This window comes from Mustelus asterias, chromosome 8, assembly GCF_964213995.1.
Source record: "Mustelus asterias chromosome 8, sMusAst1.hap1.1, whole genome shotgun sequence".
Taxonomy (NCBI): Eukaryota; Metazoa; Chordata; class Chondrichthyes; order Carcharhiniformes; family Triakidae; genus Mustelus; species Mustelus asterias.
In genome coordinates, this window is record NC_135808.1 from 57,244,733 (window position 1) to 57,268,506 (window position 23,774).

Here is a 23,774-nt window from a genome sequence, read left to right on the forward strand (position 1 = left end):
CTCACTGGTCCCTTTTTCTCAGTGTGGATCTAGCTCCCCAGATATAACCCATTGGCATTAACTAGAAGTTGGTGGTCGAACTGTGCATGGGCAGCTTCCATACCATTCAACAGAACTTGTTAGAAATGCTCTGTATTTTGAGAAAAAATATTGTATAGGAGAACATAAAATGCAGGGAGCAAATCATTCACGATGAAGATGACAGGTTAGCAGATTTGTTGTTTCATCCTTTGGAGCTATGCTTGACTCTCCTCTCCCCACGTGTCTGCTGGTTCAAGGAATCCCCTTTGAAATGGGTCTGAGGTAGTAGCAACCCAGTTTCTCCCGGATGTGAGCCCTTAATTTGGCATTAAGTGGCCACAATAAATAGAGGTAGAATGATGAACTATTTGTGAATTTTAGGCTCTTCTTGACTCTGCTCTACTTATGGTTTGGAGTATTCAGTACTGACAGTGGGTGCCTGAAATAGGGAATGTATCCCACTTCCAAGCACTAATATCCTTCAGCTTGATGATCACAAAAACCATTAGTAATTTCCAGCTGAAATTAGCATGAAAACACCGAGCAATGAGTCACTATTTGAAAGATAGCAAAATACACCCGGGTGTGTCCTTTAAAGCAACAACTTGACACTTGACAATTTTGACACTCGGTAATAGTGGAAAATGGACAATGCAGGTTTAGCCACCAGTTGTATGGGATTAGGAGGGATGTGTAACAAGCATCTATATTAATATTACTTGATTTACACAATTGTCCAAAGTCATAATTACCCCCATTGCTCTCAAACTTCTTGGGAAATGGGGCCTTCCAAACTTGATCTATTAAACAAAATTTAGTAAATTGAATTAAACTGGTGATGGTCAGCGTATATAAAAAAAAATATTCTGTGCTCACTAAGGCATTGAAAGCAGATTTTGAATGGAAATATAGAAGTTTACAATATTGGAAGAGGCCATTCATCCCATTCTAGCACGAGCTCTCATTCTGTGCCCTGCTCTTTGTCTAGAACCTTTCGTCATTCTCTACTTCAAACACACATTCAATTTTGTTGCAAAGTATTTCCAAGCTCCAACAAAACCATTCTCCTCACCGTCCTCCTAACTCTCTTGGTCTTCATTTTAAACTTGCTAATTTGGCAACACTGGTTCCTCAAATATGGAAAGCAGCTTTTACCATTAACTCTGTCAGAGTTCTTTATCGGCCTTCTCTGCTGCAGTAGAAATTTTCCCATTCTCTTGTGGAAGCTCTGGCATTGATCGAATGGTTGCAAAGTCAGCCTCCCTAAAGGTATAGCCTGTATTTTTCACCCCCAACAAGCCTGAGACAAGGAAAGCAATTTTACTGTCTCTGCATAGGTTCTAAACCTGGCATCATTCTCTCTGTACATTATCTGTGGCTGTTCTGCCTTTCCACAATAAGAGGCCTAAAACGGCTCATGGTACTCTGAGCACAAAAGCTAGGAATGCTTCACTCTCAGGAATGCTATGTTTCAGGTGAGATGTTAAACTGAAGCCATGTCTGCCTGATTGACATTAAAGATCCCAAGGCACTGTTTCAAAGGAGAACAGGAGAGTTTTCCATGTCCATGCCAGTTTTTCCTGGCCAGTATTTATCCCTCATCCAATATCACTAAAACAGTTATCAGCACCTTACTGTTGGTTGGAGCTTGCTGTTCGCTAATTTGAGTTTTACATTACATCAATGAGCGCACTTCCAAGTACCTCATTGACTGTAAAGCCTTTTGGGACATCCTGAAGTTGTGAACGGCACAATACAAATATCTGGTTGGCTTGTTGGTCCGTCAGTCCATACTTACACTTCCTGAAAATACTGTACATGAAACCCTCTTTTTGTTCCTGCATACACTTTTGTGCCTTGCAATTGAGTATATATTCCAAACCCCTGTTTGATCCTAACCTCTTGCTTTGGTCCATTAAATTGACTCTGTCCATACAAAATTCTATAATGAGCCTCTTACAATATGGAGCGGCGTACTGGCACAGTGGTTAGCAGTGCTGCCTCATAGGACCTGGATTCGATTCTGGCATTGGGTGACTATGCAGAACATTCTCCGTGTCTGAGTGGGTTTCCTCCAAGTGCTGTGGTTTTCTCCCACAGTCTAAAAATGCATAGGATAGGTTGATTGGCCATGCAAATTGCCCCACGATGTGTAGGTTAGGGGGATTAGCAGGGTAAATACACAATATTACGGGGATAGGGTCTGAGTGGGATTGTTGTCAGTCAGTGCAGTCTCAATGGGCTGAATGGCACGGGCTCCTGCACTGTAGGGATTCTATGATTAAAAGTTTTAATCAATGCCCCCTGTAAATCCATGGCATTACATTGGCCCAATTCTCTAACTGTCCATTTCGACGCTGCTCTGAAAAAGTATTCAATTTGTGAAACACATCTTGCTCTGGCCAGCTTCATAGCCTGGCCATTTATGTTCATGGGGCACCGGGACACAGATGGTGGCTTGGCATGTGGTCAAGCAGTCAGTGTGTGTCCTGAATAGGATGACCTTAATTATAAGCAGACTTTGCCAAGCCCTGGAGCAAACTCTCCTCAAAGACTTCTGGTCTGTTCACCTTGTACATCTGCAGTTAAACAAGATTGGGGAAATGTAACCAAAACTTCTAAGAGCATCTTCCTTGGGAAAGTGAGAAGGGGACTGTAACCTATGGACTGTACTAGTTAAAAGCAAATTACTGCGGATGTTGAAATCTGAAACAAAAACAGAAAATGCTGGAAAATCTCAGCAGGTCTGACAGCATCTGTGGAGAGAGAACAGAGTTCAGACTCCGTGCTAGTTCTGTGCTCTCCCCATAGATGCTTTCAGTCATGCTGAGATTTTCCAGCATTTTCTGACACTGTATAAGTTTCCCACTGGTGTGTCAGCTCACTTCCCATTCTTCTTCTCATTCTCTGCTTCATACCCAACTTTACTGAAACTACCTCTTGAATTCCTTCAATTTGTTTAGCAGGACAGTATCGCAACTCTTCTGGTTGAGGGTGGGGTGTTGGCATTGTGGTAATATCACTGGACTAGTAATCCCAAGGCACAGGCTGATGCTTTGGGGGATATTGGTTCAAAAATCACCACAGCTGGTGGAATTTAAATTCAATTAATGAATCTGCAATTAAAAGCTAGTCTCAATGATGATGACTATAGAATTGTAAAAAGCCATCTGGTACACTAATGTCCTTGAGGGAACGAAATCTGCCATCTTTACCTGGTCTGGCCTACTCCAGACTGACACCAAACCCCTCATCACCAATGTGATTAACTTTTAAATGTCTACTGAAATGACCGACTGATAATCACTTGGTTGTCTTGAACCGCTTGATGTCCGAAAACGATACGGACCACTTGGCATCGACCTAGGCACTCGAAACGACAAACTCGGCTCTGTTGACTCTGCGAAGTTTAACACCTGGAGACTTGTGCCAACGCAACTGTCCATGACGGTATCGGTAGGAGTGACTACCGCCCAGTCCTTGTGGAGACAAAGTCCCGTCTTCATATTGAGGATGCCCTCCATCACCACCGTGCTAAATGGGGTAGATTTCAAACCAATCTAGCAACTCAAGACTGAGCAACCATGAAGCACTGTGGGGCAGCAGCAGAATTTTACTCGGATCACAATCTGTAACTTCATGGCTGTTACATCACCCACTGTTCCAATGCCATCAAGATGAGGGATCAATGAAGTGTGCAGGAGGGCATGCTACCTAAAAGCACATGCATACCTAAAAATGAGGTGTCAACCTGGTGAAACTACATCAGAGGACAACTTGCATGCTAAACAGCAAGTGATAGAGCTAAGTGATCCCTTATGGATCAATTAAGTTTAAGCTCTGCAGTCCTGCCACATCTAGTTATGAATGATGATGGACAATTAAACAACTCACTGGAGGAGGAGGCTCCACATATATCCCTATCCTCAACGAAAGACAAGCCTGAGGCATTTGTAATTATGACCCAGAAGTTCCAAGTGGATAGTCCATCTCCGGTTTCGCTTGAGGTCCTCACCATCACAGATGCCAGTCTTCAGCCAATTCAATTCAATCCATGTGTTGTCAAGAAGATGCTGGATACTGCAAAGGCCCTGACAATATTCTGGCTATAACACTGAAGGAAGATGGTTGTGGTTGATGGTCAGGCATCTCTGTCTTGGGACTCACTGCAAGAGTTCCTCAGGGTAGTGTCCTAGGTCCCCCCATCCTCAGCAGTTTCATCAATGACCTTCCCTCCATCATAAGGTTGGTAATGGGGATGTTTACTGATAATTGTTCAGCATCTTTTATGGCATCTCAGGTACTGAAGCAGACTGTGTCCATAAGCAGCAAAACAGCTTAGGCTGATAAGTGCATGCAACATTTATGCCACACAAGTGCCAAGCAATTACCATCTCCAACAAGAGATTTTCTAACCACCTCCCCTTGGCATTCAATGGCATTTCACCCATCAACATTGTGGGGTTATTATTGACTAGAAATTGAACTAGACTGGCCATAAACACTGTGGCCACAAGAGCAGGTGAGAGGTTGGGAATTCTTTGGCAAGTAAGTTACTATCTCACCACCTAAACATGTCCACTTACCACAAGGCTCAAGTCAGGAGTGTGATGGGGTTCTCCCCGCCTGAATTAGTGAAGCTTCAACACTCAAGAAGCTTGACACCATCTAAGACATAACAGGCTGCTTGATTGGCACCCCATCTGCCACGTTAAACACACACACCCTCCATCTCCAATGCACACTGGTAGCAGTGCGTACCATCTGTAAGATGCACTGCAGCAACTCTCCAAGCAACCTTTGACAGCACCTTCTAAACCCGTGATCTCTACCACCTAAAATGGTGAGAGCAGCAGATGCATGGGAATTCCACCACCTTCCAGTTTTCCTCCAAGCCGCCCTCCTGACTTGGAAATATATCACCATTCCTTCACTGCGTCTGGATTAACAGCCATCTCAGTACCCATCAAACCAGACAGGAAGCAAATTATCCTCAATTCTGAAGGACTGTCTAAAAAGGAGTATTGACCATTTAAAGTGAAATTGACCTCTTTGAAAGATGTTTCATATGTTGTTTAATATTTGAATTATGCTGGTTGTAATGCGTTACGGAAAACAGTTTTAAAAAATGAAATTGTGTCCATCATTTGGCTTCATGGAGATTACTTTATTGTTTAAAAGTAATCGGCCTCTCTGGGATTGTAGAAAGATTTGAAATGGTTAATTGAGCTAGCATTTAGTGCCTCTGTGGAGAGAGTTCCATACTTCTTCCACTCTTTTTGATTGAAGAAGCACTTCTGATTTCTCTCCTGAATGGCTGAATATCCCCTTGCCCCAGACTTTCCCCACTAGTGGGATATGTTTCTTTCTATCTAACAAAGAAGGACAGTACAGAACAGGCCCTTCGGCCCACCAAGTCTGCATCGTCCATGATTGGGATGTACTGCAGCAAGTCCTTTCGTAAAACCCTCAGCCAAATTACCCCCATAACCTTCTATAGACCCAGAGAATGCAAGCCTAGTTTATGTAGTCTTTTCGCATAAATTAATGAGCCCTGTAACATTCTGGTGACTCTCCATTGCATTCTCTCCATGAGAAATTTATCTTTTCTTAAGGAGTGGTACCTGGAATTGTTCATACTATCCTCAGATATGGTCTAACCAGAGATTTGCATATATGCAGCAAAGCTTCCCTTTATACCCTAGCCTACTAAGTTATAAAAAAACAACATTCCATTTGTCTTTAGGATTATTTTTTGTGACCTAATTTCTACACCAGTGGTTCCCAAAGGGTGCGGCGTGCCACACTGCTGCGGCGAGAGAGGATGGCAAGTGTGGCGGGACGATTCAAGGACAATCAAAGAAACATTAAAACATGGTTTAAACAAGCATTGTTTTATACTTTTTGGATGTCCCATGATCATATTATAAAGTAGTTGTGTTCTATGTTATGAATCAAGCACTGCTCGGAGTTGTTGTTTTGTTTTGAATGTATTTCTTATCAATAAAATATTTGGTGTGGCGCGAGCAAATTTTTATTCTGAAAGTGCGGCCCAGTGGAAAAAGTTTGGGAACCACTGTTCTACACCTCAGTGATCGGAGTACCTGGAATCCTAAATTTCTTTGGACCCCCACTCTTTAGCTTATTAGCGTTTAAATCTATCCTGTTTTGGTCCAAAGTGGATAACTTCACACTTGCCCTGCAACAAAATCTGCCTCAGTTTTACCCAATCTCAGTGTCACTTTGTGATCTTATATACACTACTGAATATGTGACCAATCTTTGTTTTTGGCAAACTTGGTTACATGGCTCCCTATTGCACTAAGTTATTAATAAATATAATGAATAACTGAGACCCTGCACATGTTCTTGTGGAAAAGCACAAATCACTTTCTTCTGGTTTGGGTACCTGCCCATTATCTCCACCTATCATCAATCAGATCAATAACTTGCCTTCAGTTCTCTGAGCTTTAATTTTAGCCGGGTGATGAGGCAGATCCCAGGTTTACCTTAGCTGGAATGGGAATCAAATCCACATTGTCATGCTAACCATCTAGCCAACTGAGCTAACCAGCCCTCTTAGAGGTGCATACTGACCCTGTACTGAGCCAAACTTTTTTTTTGAACATCTCCCATTGTTCCAGTTTAGTTTACCCAACAACAGTTTTGATCAGTTTGCTGTCACCAATGTCTCTCATTCCATTAAAGTTGGTTTTAACTAAAGTCTATGTTTAAATGTCTCCCCTTTAAGCCGAACATTTAACTTTAATCATATTATGATCACTCATAGATAAATTGTCCCTTACATATTGTTTTACTTATCAGAAGAATAACCTTCAGCTCATTCCTCCCTGTTTATGTCTCAAGTAAATGGAGATAATAAGGCACAGCTATTGGGGTCGGCTTGTCCATGCAGTCTTTAAAGGGTCGGCTTGTCCATGCAGTCTTTAAAATGACCTATCCTTCATTGTAGTTTCTTTGATCTCAGAATACACTGACATGTACAGATCAACAAGTGATATTTGGAGTGATCGTAGATCATGTGCAGCTTGGTTACATGAGTAACAACTCATTCTGGTTTGCCATTGGAATCTGTTTAGAGCACTGCATAGGATTGCCTCACTGTCTCACTCTCCTAGTGGCCTATCCTCCCCTCTGTCTCGCTTAATGATTGGTTAATCCTACTCACTGTCTGAATCACAACACGCCCACCACTCCTCGGTCACTGCTTGCTGTCTCGCTCTCCCAGTAGTTACTCCTCACCGCCTCAATTAGCTGTACCAGTGGTCAGTCGCAGCTGGTGATGTTTTTGATCAATGAGGTACAGCTATACATGACTAACCAAGCCATGAGGGTGGCATCGTGACATAATGGTTAGCACTGCTGCCTCACAGTGCTAGGGACCTGGGTTTGATTCCCAGCTTAGGTCTCTGTCTGTGTGGAATCTGCACATTCTCCCTGTGTCTGCGTGGGTTTCCTCCAGTGCTCCAGTTTTGTCCCAAATTGCAATTCTCCTAATAGCGGGTTGGTCTTCCCGCTGGCAGGTGGCGCAAATGCCATTTGCATTTTATGAATGCTTATTAAAACAGCTGTCTGTTGGTAGCCCATCAGGTCAGCGTGTGTCACGCCAGTGAGAAATCGCGTCGCTGGTAAAACCCGATTGCTAAAGAGTGGCGTGTACTAGGCAGTCCTCGGTTGCTAAGAGACTTTGTTGTGAGTGCAACAAAGTTTTTTTGCCATAGTGCTGTGCTGCTCCTGGTGTGCTCCCCAACACTCTGCTGGGGCAGACTGGTTCCTGCCCTCAGCTCCGTGCTGAGTTGGTCTTTGCAGACAGCACCATGCTGTTGGATAAATGGACCATGGTGTGTCACCGTCACCAGTACTGTGCCTAGGGTTCGGGAGTATAGGAGCTCCTTCCCCCGCTGGTGCCCTGGTGCCACACACCAGTGTCTCTCTGACACTACTGTGCTCACAACACATATCACTGCGACAAATGTTCAAGGTTTGGGGTGGGGGGCACGTGATGAAGACAAGGGGGGCAACGCAGAAGGAGCATGGGATATGGCAAGGGCTCACGATGGCAGGCAGAGGAGTAAGGAGATGGATAAAGAAGATAAACAATGGAAGGCAGAGGGAAGACTGAGGGATCCCAACAAGGCTGCAAAAGTAGCTCACAAACAAGTAGGGGGAGGGATGGGGGGGGGGTCAAAGGGATACCACATGGTTTACTGGAAGGGAATGGATGAAAACTCAACAAAGTGGTGGGTCCGAGGTCCAAGTGGGGCAGGGGTAGCTCGCGGATGATGAACGTGAGGAAGAAGGTGGTTGAATTGAGGAACCGACGTTCTCTTGAGGCTGCTAGCCTTTTCCCTCTGGGTTGCTGACATCCTGCACGGTCTGGTGAAGGCAGGTGGGTTGGAGAGAGTGAGAGGAGTGTGTGGACTGGTATTTAAATAGGATGACGGGACCTTTGAAACTGTCAGCTGAGGCATAGCGGACAAATCAGCTGCCAACTGAATCTAGTGCAGGCTCCCACTATTCTGGTAGGCTGGACAGGCGGAGCTGGAACCGCTTGCCATCCGAATGGGAGAGTTCTGCCCAATATGTTTGTATGTAGATGTGTGTGTTGTTGCCATTGGAATTTTTAACTCAATTTTTAACCCAGCAGCAAGCTCTTGTGTGTTTAAATATGAGGAAGGTTGTTTTACTTCTTACATGCTTGCCACGGACGTTACAAAAAACCCAGTCACTCTTGCATATCACCACATGAACACACAATTAGATACAGATGAAGATAAAACCGGTATTTATAAAAGTGAAATTTATCTCTGCCTCTCTTTTGTCACAGGCCTGATTGACGTTTCTTAGTTGAGTTGATGCTTTAGCTGGTGTGAAGGTCTTGGTAAGCAGAGATTTCTCAGTAGCTGCGAAGGTTCCGATAGTTGGTCTCGGGTGAACTTGAAGTTGGAACAGAATTTCCGAGAATCCTACTTTCCTTTCCCAACATTGCTGTTGGGTACCTTGGCTGCTTAGTTGACTGCACAGGTCTGATGGCTTTTGTTGGTGTTTCATGCCATTGATAGAGTTTTGTTGGAAGTCTGCTGTTATGTTTTAAAAGGAAGGAACAAGGTCTTAATTGTGACCTTGTATCAAGCGCCATGTTATTGTCCGAATAAGGTGGTGTGTCAATTTGATAAGCATTCTAGCTGTTGCTTTTCACAGCTGTGGTTTCAGGCAGCCAATGGCCTTAGTGCTTGAAGGGCAGACCATCATATTACAATGAGGTGTTTTGTTTGCCTTTTTGGAGATGGGAACTTTTGTTTTGCTGTGAGTTGTCATATTCCAGAATGCACTGTCATTTTTAAAATGCTCCCTGGTCTTGATCCTTCATCTCTCTGTAACCTCTTTCTGAGCCTTTTATAAGTCAGGCCCAGGACTGGGCCTACTGAACTGTAGTCACAGGCAGGGACTAGTGTGTATATAGTAGTGTGTATACAGAGTTGTGGTTTTACTTTATATTCTGTAATCACTATTTTTCTTTCCAGTCGGGCTACCTGAGTCATTACAGGCTCCTTAAAACCTATGTTTTTGACTAAATGTTTTTGTTTAGCTGTCTCAATATCTCGCTATGTGGTTTATTGTCAAATATTGTTTGTTAATACTCTGTGAAGCATCTTGGAATGTTTTGCAGTGTCAAGGGTACCAAATAAATGCTGGTTGTTGAAAGGCTGATAGAAACAAATTAAATAGTGGCTTTCTACAGGGAATTGGATATACCCTTGAAGGGGGAAATTTGAGGGCTATGGGAGAAGATCCAGAGCGAGATTAACATGGAGGTCCAAGGTTGCCAACAATGTCTTGGAGTATGGTCCCTGAAGATAGAGAGAGATGGGGAAGAGTGGATCAGAGGAGCTAATTGGACAGCTCTAACAGAGTATAATGGGCTAAGTGGTCACCTCTTGTGCAGTCAGAGTCTATGATTTCTATAAACTCCAAGTGATCACTGTTCCTCATTATTTCATTCTGAATGTGGTCACTCCTTGTCATCTCACTCTATCAGTGGTCACTCCTCCTCACTGGCTCAGTTGGTAGCTGCTGTGACCCTTGTTGATTTGCATAGTGGGGACAGGAATGAACTTGCCTTGTCCTTTTGGCCTGATAGTCTTCTAGACTGTCATTGGACAGATGACCACTTGAGTGAGCTTGAGATGCTGGATTATTGCCAACATCCAGAAAAACGAAGCCCAGAAAAAGCTGCATCTTTGAGAGAGGAAAACCTTGGATGGAGTGTGGGCGGGTCAGAGAAAAGCTAGTTGATCTCTGGGTATATGCACAGCCATGATATGGAGATACCGGCGTTGGATTGGGGTAAGCACAGTAAGAAGTCTCAAAACACCAAGCAGCCCACACAACCAAACTGGTGTGCAAAATTCTCCTTGGAGGAGCAAGAGTGTTAAGCAGGCACCTGTTTCACTATCGTTTCTTTTACTCGGATTCCCAAGGCGAATTTCACCTTGTTCATTTTCAATGATTCATGGTCTTGTCAGAATTGGAAATAATTAGGACAGCTTTATACCCACGCTGCTGGGTTGCCCTGTTTACCTTCCCACCAAAATTCTTCACTTTGCCTCTTGAAAAGAAAGGCAAGGTCAGTTGACCTTTGCTATGAAGCTGTAACTAAAGTAACGAGCTCCTTGCAATACTCCGAACCACAAAAGGGGGGTACCAGAAGGTAGGGTGGTGCCAGGGGTGGGGCAGTAATATGGGTGGGGCCTTGTGCAGGTGGTGCCTGGGGAGGAGTGGGGGCTCTCTTGAGCGGTGCCTGGGGCGCTCTGGTGTTGAACTCCCAATACCATTAAGCGATAGATCAATCACAGAATTGCAGAGCAAGCTTGAAGATGCTCCATATTTTCTAAGACTAGCTATTCTCATCTGACAAAGCTCTCAGTCTAGGTTTCTTGGGAATTTTTTTCTCCATTGCTATCTTTAAACATCATCTCTTGTTTCCTTTCTCATTACAGCAATGAGTTTGAAGATGGGGAAATTGATCATGACATCAGTCTGGCTGACATGTACAGATGGAAGGTATCAGCGTACGCGCCCTGCAGTTCCACATGTACCACAGGTGCCTTTGGAAACCCTACAGCCCTTCACTTCTACAAGTACAGGGCCATGATTCTTTTACTCAGTTGGAGTATGGGGTGTGGGTGGGAGGGGTGATGTTAAAGCAGAGGGGATTAACACATGCATTGGAAACATTCACCCCTTCTTGAAGAGTGTCACCAAACATATGAGACATTAGCCATTATCCACGAGTTGGTCACGAGATTTGATCCGTCGGTGTGACACCAGATTGAAATGTTCTGTTTTCTTCTTCCGTTGGGGGAGACAGTCCATTTATTTTCGGAATTGCAATTCTCCAAGTTGCCAAAATCCCAGAATATTGCAGGCTCTGCATGTTTCAAATCGCTGACTCTGGATCCACCTGGGAGCATCCTCCTGAGCTGTGCTGACTGGCACCCTGAGGCTGGCAGTGCCATGTTCAGCTTGCCATGAGGATGCTTTCAGTGTGACCCCTTCTCCTTCCATAAATATCTATTGCTGTCACAGAAAAACTGGCGCAAGAGTGCAATGCAGTGGGTGCAGAAGGAAATCTCATGAAGCTCAGACCAAGATCACGGGCTTTTAGATTCATCACAGTAAGAAGTCTCACACCAGGTTAAAGTCCAACAGGTTTAATTTGCAGCACAAGCTTTCAGAATGTCACTCCTTCTTCAGATGACTCACCTGAAGAAGGAGTGACACTCCGAAAGCTTGTGCTGCCAGATAAATCTGTTGGACTTTAACCGGGTGTTGCGAGACTTCTTACTGTGCTTACCCGAGTCCAACGCCGGCATCTCCACATTTTAGATTAATGCCACAGCTCTGGACTGCAGCAGCTTGTATTTATATCACACGCTCCATGTTCTGTGGGTATTTAAAGTGCCTCACAGCTAATCAATTGCGTCTGAAGTGTAATCGGTGTTGAAATGTGGCAGCCAGATTTTACTACTTGTGGGAGCTTGCTGTGCATCAAGCTAATCACTAGATGATCTGTTTCAGTGATGCTGATTTGAGGGATACATTTTTGCCTGAAAACCTTTCAGAAGTCAGAGACCCTCACCTTAATAGTGCCATGGGGTTTTCCCTGCCCACCTCAGAGGCGAGATGGAAAATCAGTCTGAAAGGCAGCAGCCCTGTGACCCCTGCGCACAGCAAGTCATTCCTCCCCCCCCTCCCCCCCCCCACCCGCCCACACCCACCTGCCCCCCCCCCCCCCCCGTGCGGCGGGTCGTTGCCCCCCCCCCCCCCGTGCGGCGGGTCGTTGCCCCCCCCCCCCCCGTGCGGCGGGTCGTTGCCCCTCGCCCCCGTGCGGCGGGTCGTTGCCCCTCGCCCCCGTGCGGCGGGTCGTTGCCCCTCGCCCCCGTGCGGCGGGTCGTTGCCCCTCGCCCCCGTGCGGCGGGTCGTTGCCCCTCGCCCCCGTGCGGCGGGTCGTTGCCCCTCGCCCCCGTGCGGCGGGTCGTTGCCCCTCGCCCCCGTGCGGCGGGTCGTTGCCCCTCGCCCCCGTGCGGCGGGTCGTTGCCCCTCGCCCCCGTGCGGCGGGTCGTTGCCCCTCGCCCCCGTGCGGCGGGTCGTTGCCCCTCGCCCCCGTGCGGCGGGTCGTTGCCCCTCGCCCCCGTGCGGCGGGTCGTTGCCCCTCGCCCCCGTGCGGCGGGTCGTTGCCCCTCGCCCCCGTGCGGCGGGTCGTTGCCCCTCGCCCCCGTGCGGCGGGTCGTTGCCCCTCGCCCCCGTGCGGCGGGTCGTTGCCCCTCGCCCCCGTGCGGCGGGCCGTTGCCCCTCGCCCCCCGTGCGGCGGGCCGTTGCCCCTCGCCCCCCCGTGCGGCGGGCCGTTGCCCCTCGCCCCCCCGTGCGGCGGGTCATTGCCCCTCGCCCCCCCGTGCGGCGGGTCATTGCCCCTCGCCCCCCCGTGCGGCGGGTCATTGCCCCTCGGCCCCCGTGCGGCGGGTCATTGCCCCTCGGCCCCCGTGCGGCGGGTCATTGCCCCTCGCCCCCGTGCGGCGGGTCAGCACACACCCCCTCCCCTAGCAGCAAAGCATTCCCCCAGTACTCTATTGACCTGTCAACTTTAGCTTCCTTCTGAATTTTGGATGAGACAGGTGGGGAGGGGATATTGGGAACGAAATTCCACTGAATCCCTGCTTTTGTGCAAGTTGGTAAGAATGTGGAACCCGCTCCCACGCGGAGTAGTCGAGACACCTTTTAAAGCGAAGCTGGATGAACACGAGGGAGGAAGGAATAAAAGGTTATGTTGATCAGGCAAGAGGAAATGAGGTGGGAGGAAGCTCGTGTGAAACATAAACATCATCACAGAGCAATTTGTCTGATTGGTCTGTTTCTGTGCTGTTAATTCTCAGTAATGTAGTTGCGTGGATACTGTGATCTGGGGTGAGCCAAGTTCTGAACAGCTTTTTTGATTTTAGCCCATGTTCGGTCTGAATCGGAGGGAGACAGACGGTGGGTGGGGAGTTACAGCAGCTGCTCAAATGGTCAGAGCCAGCAGGTGGCAGCACTGCAGACTGAACTGTGTCGCCCTCCTGTTTATGTTACACAGCCAGATCGCAACTGCACAGAATCCACAACAGATGTGACCTGGCATGAAACAGAAAAAGATTACTTGTGATTTACCTCCGCTAACTGTGTCCATGATGGCCAGTGAGCCTCGGATCAGCTGGTCCCTTTCCCTGCTTTGATTAATTTCCTATTTATTTATAGGATCTTTACAGTGCAGAAGGAGGCCTTTCAGCCCATCGAGTCTGCACCGACTCCGCAGAGCATCTTACCCAGGCCCATCCCACCTGTCCTATCTTTGTATCCCCATGCATTTACCATAGGCAATCTACACACCTTTGGACACTTAAGGAGCAATTTACCATAGACAATCCACCTAACCTGCATGTCTTTGGACTGTGTGGGGGGAAACTGGAGCGCTCCGAGGAAACTCACGCAGACATGGGGAGAGCGTGCAAACCCCACACAGTCAGTCCCCAAGGCTGTAATTAATCCTGGATCCCTGGTACTGTGAGGCAACTGTGCTAATCACTGTGTCACCGTGCCGCCCTATATTTGGAGATAAGGGGCTGGATTTTTCTCTTTGGCTTGGGAAGCACAAGTCCGCTCCCCCCAAAGGCCCCTCATATCTTCAGGTCTCCTCCAGATGTATCCTTCATGTCCACTCACCCAGAATCTACTATGTACAAAACTCACAAGCCTTCGAATAACACTGGGAATCTTTTTTAATTTCCTGAGTATTTCGATCACCTAATCAAACACACAGCCATTGAAACTTCTTTGAAAAAACACATCTCAAGTGCTCATTAATCTGTCAAAATAAACAAACATTCAAAAAACCCTTCAAAATATTTAATCCTATTATTTGCTCATAAATCTGTCAGTCACACAAAGCACATAGTCCTTTCATGTGTAAATAGCTACTGCAGAGCTCGATACATTAGTTGGACTTGGAGCTCAGCCAAGCAGCTATGACGGGATTACATTATGCAGCTGATTAAACAGACGCTGCACAGCTCAATACAGTCAACTCTTTGGGGGGGGGGAAAAAAGGAAGCCGATGGCTAGACATCTGATATCATGGACCTTCAAAGGTGCAATGGTGTTTTAGTCAGGGAAGTCGAGCAACTGTTTTTTTTCGAAGTCTGAAAAGATCTTTGAATTTTAAATCATTAGAATAAACCACAGTGTCTATATGTCCCATTTTAATTAGATTCCTAATGACGTTGAATGCATAAGAGCATTTTATCCAACAGGTAATGTACTTTAATGCATGTGAACATCTCTCAATTCTGGTCAGTTTAATGTTCACTTTTAAGGACTCAGCCCTCCAATCAATCACTGCATTTAAAATATACTTAAATTATCATGGGCCATTATGTTAGGATATTTGAAGTTGGCAACAACTTTTAAACTTACCTGTCAAAAGCTCCTGACTCCGAATCTCGCTTCGCCCAAGGTATGCAAATTGGCTTACCCGGCTCCCACAGGCTTCGGGAATCCACCCGACTTGACGCAAATACCGATGTCAGGGCAATTAGAATTTACAGCAAGATTTTAAATATCAATCTCAACATCACGTTCCATGAGCATTGGACTGTGATGCTCCATGCTTCCCACTCTGTCAAAAAAATTGGGCTCATTGGGAGTTGGAGATAAGTTTAAAATTGTGACCACACATAGAAATCATAGAAAGAAATCATAGAAACCCTACAGTACAGAAAGAGGCCATTCGGCCCATCGAGTCTGCACCGACCACAATCCCACCCAGGCCCTACCCCCACATATTTACCCACTAATCTCTCTAACCTACACATCTCAGGACACTAAGGGGCAATTTTTAGCATGGCCAATCAATCTAACCCGCACATCTTTGGACTGTGGGAGGAAACCGGAGCACCCGGAGGAAACCCACGCAGACACGAGGAGAATGTGCAAACTCCACACAGCATTCTCCACACAGTACTCCACACATCTCAAGCTTGAGCCTGCTGATGCAGGTTTGATCAGTATCCGGCCCAAGTTGAGGTTTTTGGTGAAGGATCATGAAGAAGCTGGCACAATTGAATGCTCTATCACCTTTGATAAAGTAAAAATAAGGTTTATTTATTAGTCAAAAGTAGACTTGCATTCACATTGCAATGAAGTTAATGTAAAAATGTGTCTATGAATGTGAATTGAGATTCCATGTGATTTTTGCGCATATGTGGGAAAGGATGTCACCATTGGACAGCAATCCTGAAAAAGTATTTACCACCTTCATTACTTTGGGCAGGTTACTTGTACCAAAGGGCATCAATAATTCAGCAACTGACATAGAAAGAAAGACTCTGCATTTATATAACCCTTTTTAAGGTCTCTGATGCCTCAAAGCACTTCCAGCCAATGAAGTACTTGGAATGTGGGAAATGCGGCAGCCGCTTTGTGCACAGCAAGCTCCCACAAACAGCATTGTGCTAATTGCTCATCTGTGTTTCCCACAATATTAAAGCCCATCACCTCCTGCAAACCAGAGCTCAGCCTAACCATACCTCCCAAGACCATTTAATTATTCCACTAATCACAGCCAGAGTAACTGCACTTTCCACTGACTATCTGTTTTCGTGGTGTTGGTTAAGAGATAAATATTAGCGAGGACACCAGGGAGAACGTCTCTTCCTTGAGATGGTGCCATAGGATTTAACATCCTCCTGAGGGACTTCCGGGATTCTCTGACTGTACAGAACCCCCTCAGTACGGCACTGGTTGTCAGCCTGGATTAGGTGCTCAAATTTCTGGAGTGGGGCTTGAATCCATAACCTTTGACTCTGAGGCTAGAGGGCTCCCCACTGAGCCACGGCTCTCATCAGAAATAAGGTTCTTAATATAATTGGTACAAGGCTGATGAAACAATATCTAGTGAACTGTAATCCTCTCCCTCCCTACAGGCATTACCACTTCTTATGCTATGTGTGTCAGGTACGATGGAGTGGAGGTGGATGAGTCTCACTGTGATGCAGTTACCAGGCCCGAGCCAACGCATGAATTTTGTACAGGAAGGGAATGTCCTCCCAGGTAAGTGAGCTGGGTGACTTTTCAAGTGTGGTGCAGACGTGTTTAAAGGCACAGACCCTGTGCTTGGGCTATTGGTTTGAAACCTGCTTCTGCGAATACATAAGAAATAAGAGCAGGATTAGTCCGCACAGCTCATCAAACTGCTCCACCATTCAATAAGGTACATAGAAACATATGGGGGATGATTTTCCCAAAAAAGAAATCCTGAAGCCCAATGGGTGGGAAAATGGAAGATTTTCCCGCTTGTTTTTTGGACACACTTGGGTGACTTTCCGGCACTCTGTGCTTCAGAGTTCACTGGGGGATTCATGCCCAAGAGGTCAGCATCAGTGCGTGCTGGGAGATTGGCGCATACGCACTGGGCCCCCGATCGCCGGCCTCCTGATGTCTTCTCCAAATTCCGCTACGGTACTCCCGCTGCGCTACTCAAGCAGCGCAGCGGGCCGGGAAAATCACGCCCATGAAATAGGACCAGAAGTAGGCCAATCGGCCTCTCGGGTTTGCTCTGCCATTCAGTAAGTTCATGGGTGATCTGTTTGTATTTCAAATTCCACGTTCCTTCCCTTGCCTAACAAGAATCATATCTACATTAACGTCACCATCCCAATTTGTTCCTATTTCCTTGATTTCTTCAGCGACCAAAAATCTTAGTTGTGAATATACTCATCAACTGAGCATTCACAGTCTCTAAGATAGAGAATTCCAAAATTTTCAACCCTCTGAGTTAAAACCTCAGTCCTAAATGGCTGACCTCTTACCCTGAAACTGTTCTTTAGGTCCAGATTCTCCAGCTGGGGGAAACAGCCTCTCAGCATCTATCCTGTTGGGTCATTAAGAATTTTGCAAGTTTCAATGATAACGCCTCTCGTTCTTCTAAACTCCAGGGAAGGTATTAAAGTGCTGCGGATGCTAGAATTGTGAAGTTAAAACAGAAAATCTTGGAAATACTCAGCAGTCGTATAGCATCAACGGAGAGAGAAGCAAGGTCGATGACCTTGTGTCAGAACCCAGAAAATATCGACCCATTCCATTCAGTCTCTCTTCATGGGGATATCCCTTTCATTCCAGAAATCAATCTTGACAATCTTGTTGCATCCCCTTTAAGGCAAATACATCCCTACATGGGTAAGAAGATCAAACTGTACATCATTTCCCTATGTAATTATGGCAAGATTTCCTTGTTGCACTCCAAACCCCTTGGAATAATGATGAACATAATATTTGCCTTCCGAATTGGTTGATGTATCTACATGTTAACTTTGTGATTCATGTGCAAGGAATCGCTGAATACCAACATTCACCAGTGCCTCACTTTAAATTTTTTTTTTCCCATTCTTCCTATTAAAATACGGTTGCCCACATTTTTGCAAGCTTTTTGCCCAGTCACTTAACCTACCTGTGCCCTGTTCAGCCTCTTTGTGTCCTCCTCACAGCTTACTTTCTCACTTAGCCACTATCATCAGCAAACTTGCATATATTACACTCCTCCCCTTATCATTGATGTAAATTGTAAATGGTTTAGGCTCAAACACTGATCCTTGTAGAATCCCACTAGTTACATCCGGTGATCTCAAAAATGATCCTTGTATTGCTACTTTGTTTATTGTCCATTAACCAATCTTTAATCCACGCTAATACACTACACCTCCCAATCCCACGAGCCCCAAATTTGTTAACAAATTCTTGTATGGCACCTTCCCAATCCCGAGTCCCAAATTTGCTAACGTTCTTGCATTGTACCTTATCGAACACCTGCGAATCCAAACCTACCACACCTGTTCCCCCTCATCTAGCCTGCTAGTTACACTCTCAAAAATATATAATTGATTTGTAAAATACAATTTCCCTATCATAAAGCTATGATGACTTTGCCTAATCATATTGTAATTTCTAAGTGCCCTGTTACCACATCCTTAATAATAGATAGGTTCTAGTATTTTTCCTATTACCTGTGCCAGGTTAACTGGTTTACAGTTTCCTGTTATCTCTTGCCCGATTGCATTTGTTACATTTCAATCCATGATTCTGGAATCTCGGTACTTTCGGAGATTAAAACCACTATCTCTGCAACCACGTCTTTTAAAATCTTGGGGTCCCAGTGAATGTGTTGGCTCTTAGCCTCACTAATTTCTGTAGTAATTTTTCCTGACTAATATTAATTACTTGAAATTCCTCATTCTCATTATGCCCTTGATTTCACCACAAGGGCTGATATGTTCCTTGTGTCTTTAACTGTGATGACAGGCACAAAATCCTGTTTAACCTCCGATCTGTTTCCTTATTCCTAATTGCAGTTTCTCCTGGCTCTGCCCCTAAGGGACGCACACTTATTTTTGCTAATCTCTTCCCCATTACATACACGTTGAAGATCTTACCATCTGATCTTTTTGTGCTAGTCTACTCCAATTTTCAATTTTCTCCCTCTTTATCAATTTCTTGGTCATCGTTTGCTGATTTTTAAAAAACCCTCCCAATCCTTGGGCTGCTTCTTTTTGGCAACATTTTTTGTTGTCTTCTTTTCATCTGACCCTGTTCTCAACTTTGTGAGTCATGGCTGGACCATTTAACCACTAGAGCTTTTATTCATCAAAGGAATACACATTCCATGAGAGTTATGGATTATTTTTAATTATTTACCATTGCTTATCTACAGTCACATTGCTAATAGCTACTAAATCAATACCTCCCAAACTATTTTCTAATCTGACCACATTTTAACATCTGAAAACTACTGTGACCCAGCAAACACACAACAGCAGTAATGCAGCATAATGCAGTAGACTGAATGTTACTATAAAATAATGAGGGGCATAGATCAGCCAGATAGTCAGTACCTTTTCCCAAAGATAGGGGAATCTAAAACTAGAGGGCATAGGTTTAAGGTGAGAGGGGAGAGATACAAAAGGGTCCAGAGGGGCAATTTTTTCCACAGAGGGTGGTGAGTGTCTGGAACAAGCTGCCAGAGGTGACAGCAGAGGCAGGTACAATTTTGTCTTTTAAAAAGCATTTAGACAGTTACATGGGTAAGATGGTGTAGAGGGATATGGGCCAAATGCGGGCAATTGGGACTGGCTGAGTAGTTAAAAATTGGGTGGCATGGACAAGTTGGGCCATAGGGCCTGTTTCCATGCTGTAAACCTCTTTTTGACTACTGTCGCCATCGGTTATGGGGTGTGTGTGTGTAGGTCACTCAGAGGCCTTATTTTCCCTTCATGTCGGGTCGCCCCTTGCTCCGAGGGGATGTACTGGCTGCCATAGCGGCATGGACAAGTTGGGCCAAAGGGCCTACTTCCATACTGTAAGCCACTATGACTCTAATATATAACTATTAAAATTTGTGTATTAATATATCATATGTGTTTTAAAGCACATTATTGGAGATGTCAGCCAAACTCTCCATATTTTCTGGTGACAGAAGACTGGCTGAAGCTCTTCTCCCCCCACCCAGGCAGGCCCATTGTAATTCCCCTCTTCCTAAATCCTTGCCCCCACATTCAGTCAACAGCCCCTCTCGTCTTCCCTGCTACTAGTACCTGTGAAGCAGAGTCCTCCTCCTGGAGTAAGGAAGAGACAGACAGACAGAGAGCAGCCAAAATACAGCAAAGTTTGAAGCCACCACTTGCCTTCCTGGCTGAAGATGCATGACCTCCCAGTGTTTCCCTCCTTCCCTCAGTCAGTAACTGAGCTATACTTGCAAGCTTCTAGTTGCACCAGGTTGGTACAAACATCCTGGGCCACTTGAACTCCCTGCAAGAAGTGTTTTCTGAAGTTAAAGAGCACTTTGGTCTCACTGTCTGCCCCATACTGTTTGGAATTGACCCAGTGGGTCCTGGGCTGTCCCATCAGCCTCCAGACTGGATCATATGCCCTCCGCAGCCATTATTGCTGCTTGGAAGAGGAATAGCTCGTGACCCTAGTTGTGACCCTTGGGACACCATTTTGGGACGTGACTCTCAGTTTGGGAATCCCTCCATGAGATAAAAACATAGAAAATAGGAACAGGAGTAGGCCATTTGGCCTGCTCCACCATTCAGTATGATCATGGCTGATCATCCAACTCAATAGCCAATCCCCCCAACACCCCCTCAATATCGTTTGATCCCTTTAGCCCCAAGAGCTATATCTAACTCCTTCTTGAAAACATACACTATAGCCTTAACTGCTTTTCGTGGAAATGAATTCCACAGGCTTACCATTCTCTGGTGAAGAAATTTCTCCTCCTCTCCGTCCGAAGAGGTTTCCCCCTTCTCCTTAGACTATGACTGCTGGTTCTGGACTCCCCTACCATCGGGAACATTCTTCCTCCTGTTATTTTATATGTTTCAATGACATTCCCCTTCATTCTTCTGAACTCCAACTCCCTGACTGACTCTTAACTGTCCTCGGGCAACTGGGGATGGAGGGATGGGCAATAAATGCTGTCCAGCCAATGATGCCCATGTCCCATGAATGAATTTTTAAAAAATGACTCAATCTTTCATAATTTAGTTCTGCCATCCCAGGAATCAGTAGGGTAAACCTTTTCTGCACTCCTTCTATTGCAAGAACATCCTTCCTCATATAAGGAGACCAAAACTGCACACAGTATTCCAGGTGTAACCTCATCAAGGTCCTGTATAATTGGAGGAAGCCATCCCTGCTCTTGAACACACATCCTCTCACTATGAAGGCCAACGTACCATTTGCTGCCTTTACCACCTGCTGCACCTGCATGCTTACTTTCAGTGACGGGTGTACGAGGACACCCAGACCTCCCTGCACATTCCCCCACCCCCAAATTATAGCCATTCAGATAATCTGCCTTCCTGTTTTTTGCTACCAAAGTGAATAACCTCATATTTATCCACATATACTGTGCCTAGCATGTCCAAATCACACTGAAGGATCCCTGTCTCCTCCTCACAGCTCACCCTCCCCCCAGCTTTGTGTTATCTGCAAATTTGGAGATATTGCATTTAGTTCCCTCATCTAAATCATTAATATATATTGTGAATAGCTGAGGTCCTAGCACTGATCCCTGCAGTACCCCACTAGTCACTTCCTACCATTTGGAAAAAGACCGGTTTATTCTGACTCTGTTTCATGTCTGCCAACATCAATCCAACTCAAACTATCCCCAATCCCACGTGCTTTAATTTTGCATGCTAATCTCTTATGCGCGACTTCGTTGAAAGCCTTTTGAAAGTCCTAATAAACACCATTTTATTGGCTCTCCATCAACGCTACTAGTTACATCCTCGAAGAACTCCAGTAGATTTGTCAAGTATGATTTTCATTTTGTAAATCCATGCTGACCCTGTCCGATTCTGCCACTGTTAGCCAAGTGTTCTGCTATAAAATCCTTGATAATGGACTCTAGAATTTTCCCCACTTCCGACTTCAGGCTGACTGGTCTATAATTCCCTGTTTTCTCTCCACCTCCTTTTTTAAATAGTGCGTTTACATTAGCTACCCTCTGATCTGCAGTGCATCAAACTTGTTTATCTTTATTTGTGCCAGTCATTCATCTATTATACATTCTTTGCGCATTTAGATATGGCACCTCTAATATAATGTTTTTCTAAAGTTCTTTTTATCATTTGTCCATGAGTTGTGGACATTGGTGGTAAGACCAGCATTTATTGCCTTGAGAAGTATTGCCGTTGTTAAAATCTGTGCCTTCTTGATGTCATCTGGTTGATTTAACCCAGATTACTGCTTTGCTCTACTGCTTTGATTTTTCTCTCGAGCTTTAAGAGTTTACCCTTACCTCACCCTTCCCCTCCCTTACTGTTTAAAGCCTTACTACTATCCTAGTTATTTAGTTTGCCAGTGCACTGGTCTTGGAGTGGTGTATGTGCAGTTTGTCCCTCTTTCCCCAGTACTGGTGCCAATGCTTGCCACTTCATTTTTTTTCAGCAATGTATTTAAACCTCTAACCTGTTTGTGCCTCTGCCAATTTTTGCACAGCTCGGGTAGTTATCCACAAATTATCTTTTTGAAGTTCTGCTCTTTACTTTGTACCTAAGCTTCTAAAACCACCTCGGCAAAACCTCAATCCTTGTTCTAACTTTGCCATTGCTTCCCATGTGGAAGCAACTGGATCCTCCTCCTCGATTGTCACCAGCATGAGGTGACATCCTTAATCCTGACAAAAGGCAATCAGCATGGCCTTCAGGACTCTGGGTGACTGCGGAGAACAGCACCCAGCTACCCAACTATACTGTTCCTAACATTGCCGGACCCCATTTCACTCCCCCACTGCAATGGCCTCATTAACACCATTCACAACTATCTTGTCAGTCAACAGCAAAGGCTGAGTCTCCTCTGCCACCACATCTGTGGTTCCTTTCCCTGTCTGAGTCACAGCCACGTCCTCCTGCTCCTGACTGCTAATCATGACCTGATCTAAGGAGTCTGACTGCCTCCTGGATCAAAATGCCCAGATAGCGCTTTCCCTCCCGGATGCACTTTAATGTATTTTTATGTTTGTGGGATGAGAGTGCTGCTGGCTTGGTCAACATTTATTGCGCATTCCTAATTTCCCTCGAAGATGGTGGTGAGCTTCCTTCCTGAACCACTGCAGTCAGTGTAGTGTAGGAACACCCACAGTGTTATCCTCAATAACTCTGAGCTGAAGTTTCTTAAGTTGCAGACTCTTTACTGCTTGGGATCGCACTACTCTCAACCAACTCCAAAGTTTCAGACGCAGCCCAACTCCTCCACTGCCATCTCTAGCTAACCTGTTTTATATATTTAATTAACTATATAGTTTTATGTATTTAATTCACTTGGTTTGTTTTAGTTCCTTTATACTAATTACTTTAACCAGTTTAAATTCCTAACTGTAGTTTCCTAGTTTTAAACACTGACTGCCTTGAGCTTACAAAAACCACAATGGCCTCATTAACACAATGTTAAAGGTAAAAGGAGCACCTCCTGCCCCCTCTGCTCTGAACCCTGTGTGGCTGCATAATTAATTACACTGTGTGCATGTTTCAAATTGATGAACTGTGGGTGAGATTAGAGATCAGGAGGAGCATTATAGTGCGAAATGGGAATGGTTGTATTTGGGCTGTGGAAGGAGCCCATGGGACCCTATTGCAACCCAG

At 45.3% G+C, this 23,774-nt stretch overlaps 1 protein-coding gene across 1 annotated transcript in view; it reads left to right on the forward strand.

Moving 5' to 3' along the window:
• The window catches only part of LOC144497733 (ADAMTS-like protein 2), a 151,019-nt gene that overhangs the window by 99,915 nt on the left and 27,330 nt on the right, over window positions 1-23,774 (forward strand). The window contains exons 16-17 of the mRNA XM_078219171.1: window positions 11,043-11,146; window positions 16,557-16,683. Of these exons, the coding sequence (XP_078075297.1) occupies window positions 11,043-11,146; window positions 16,557-16,683 (231 nt within the window). The remainder of the gene's footprint in view (window positions 1-11,042; window positions 11,147-16,556; window positions 16,684-23,774) is intronic.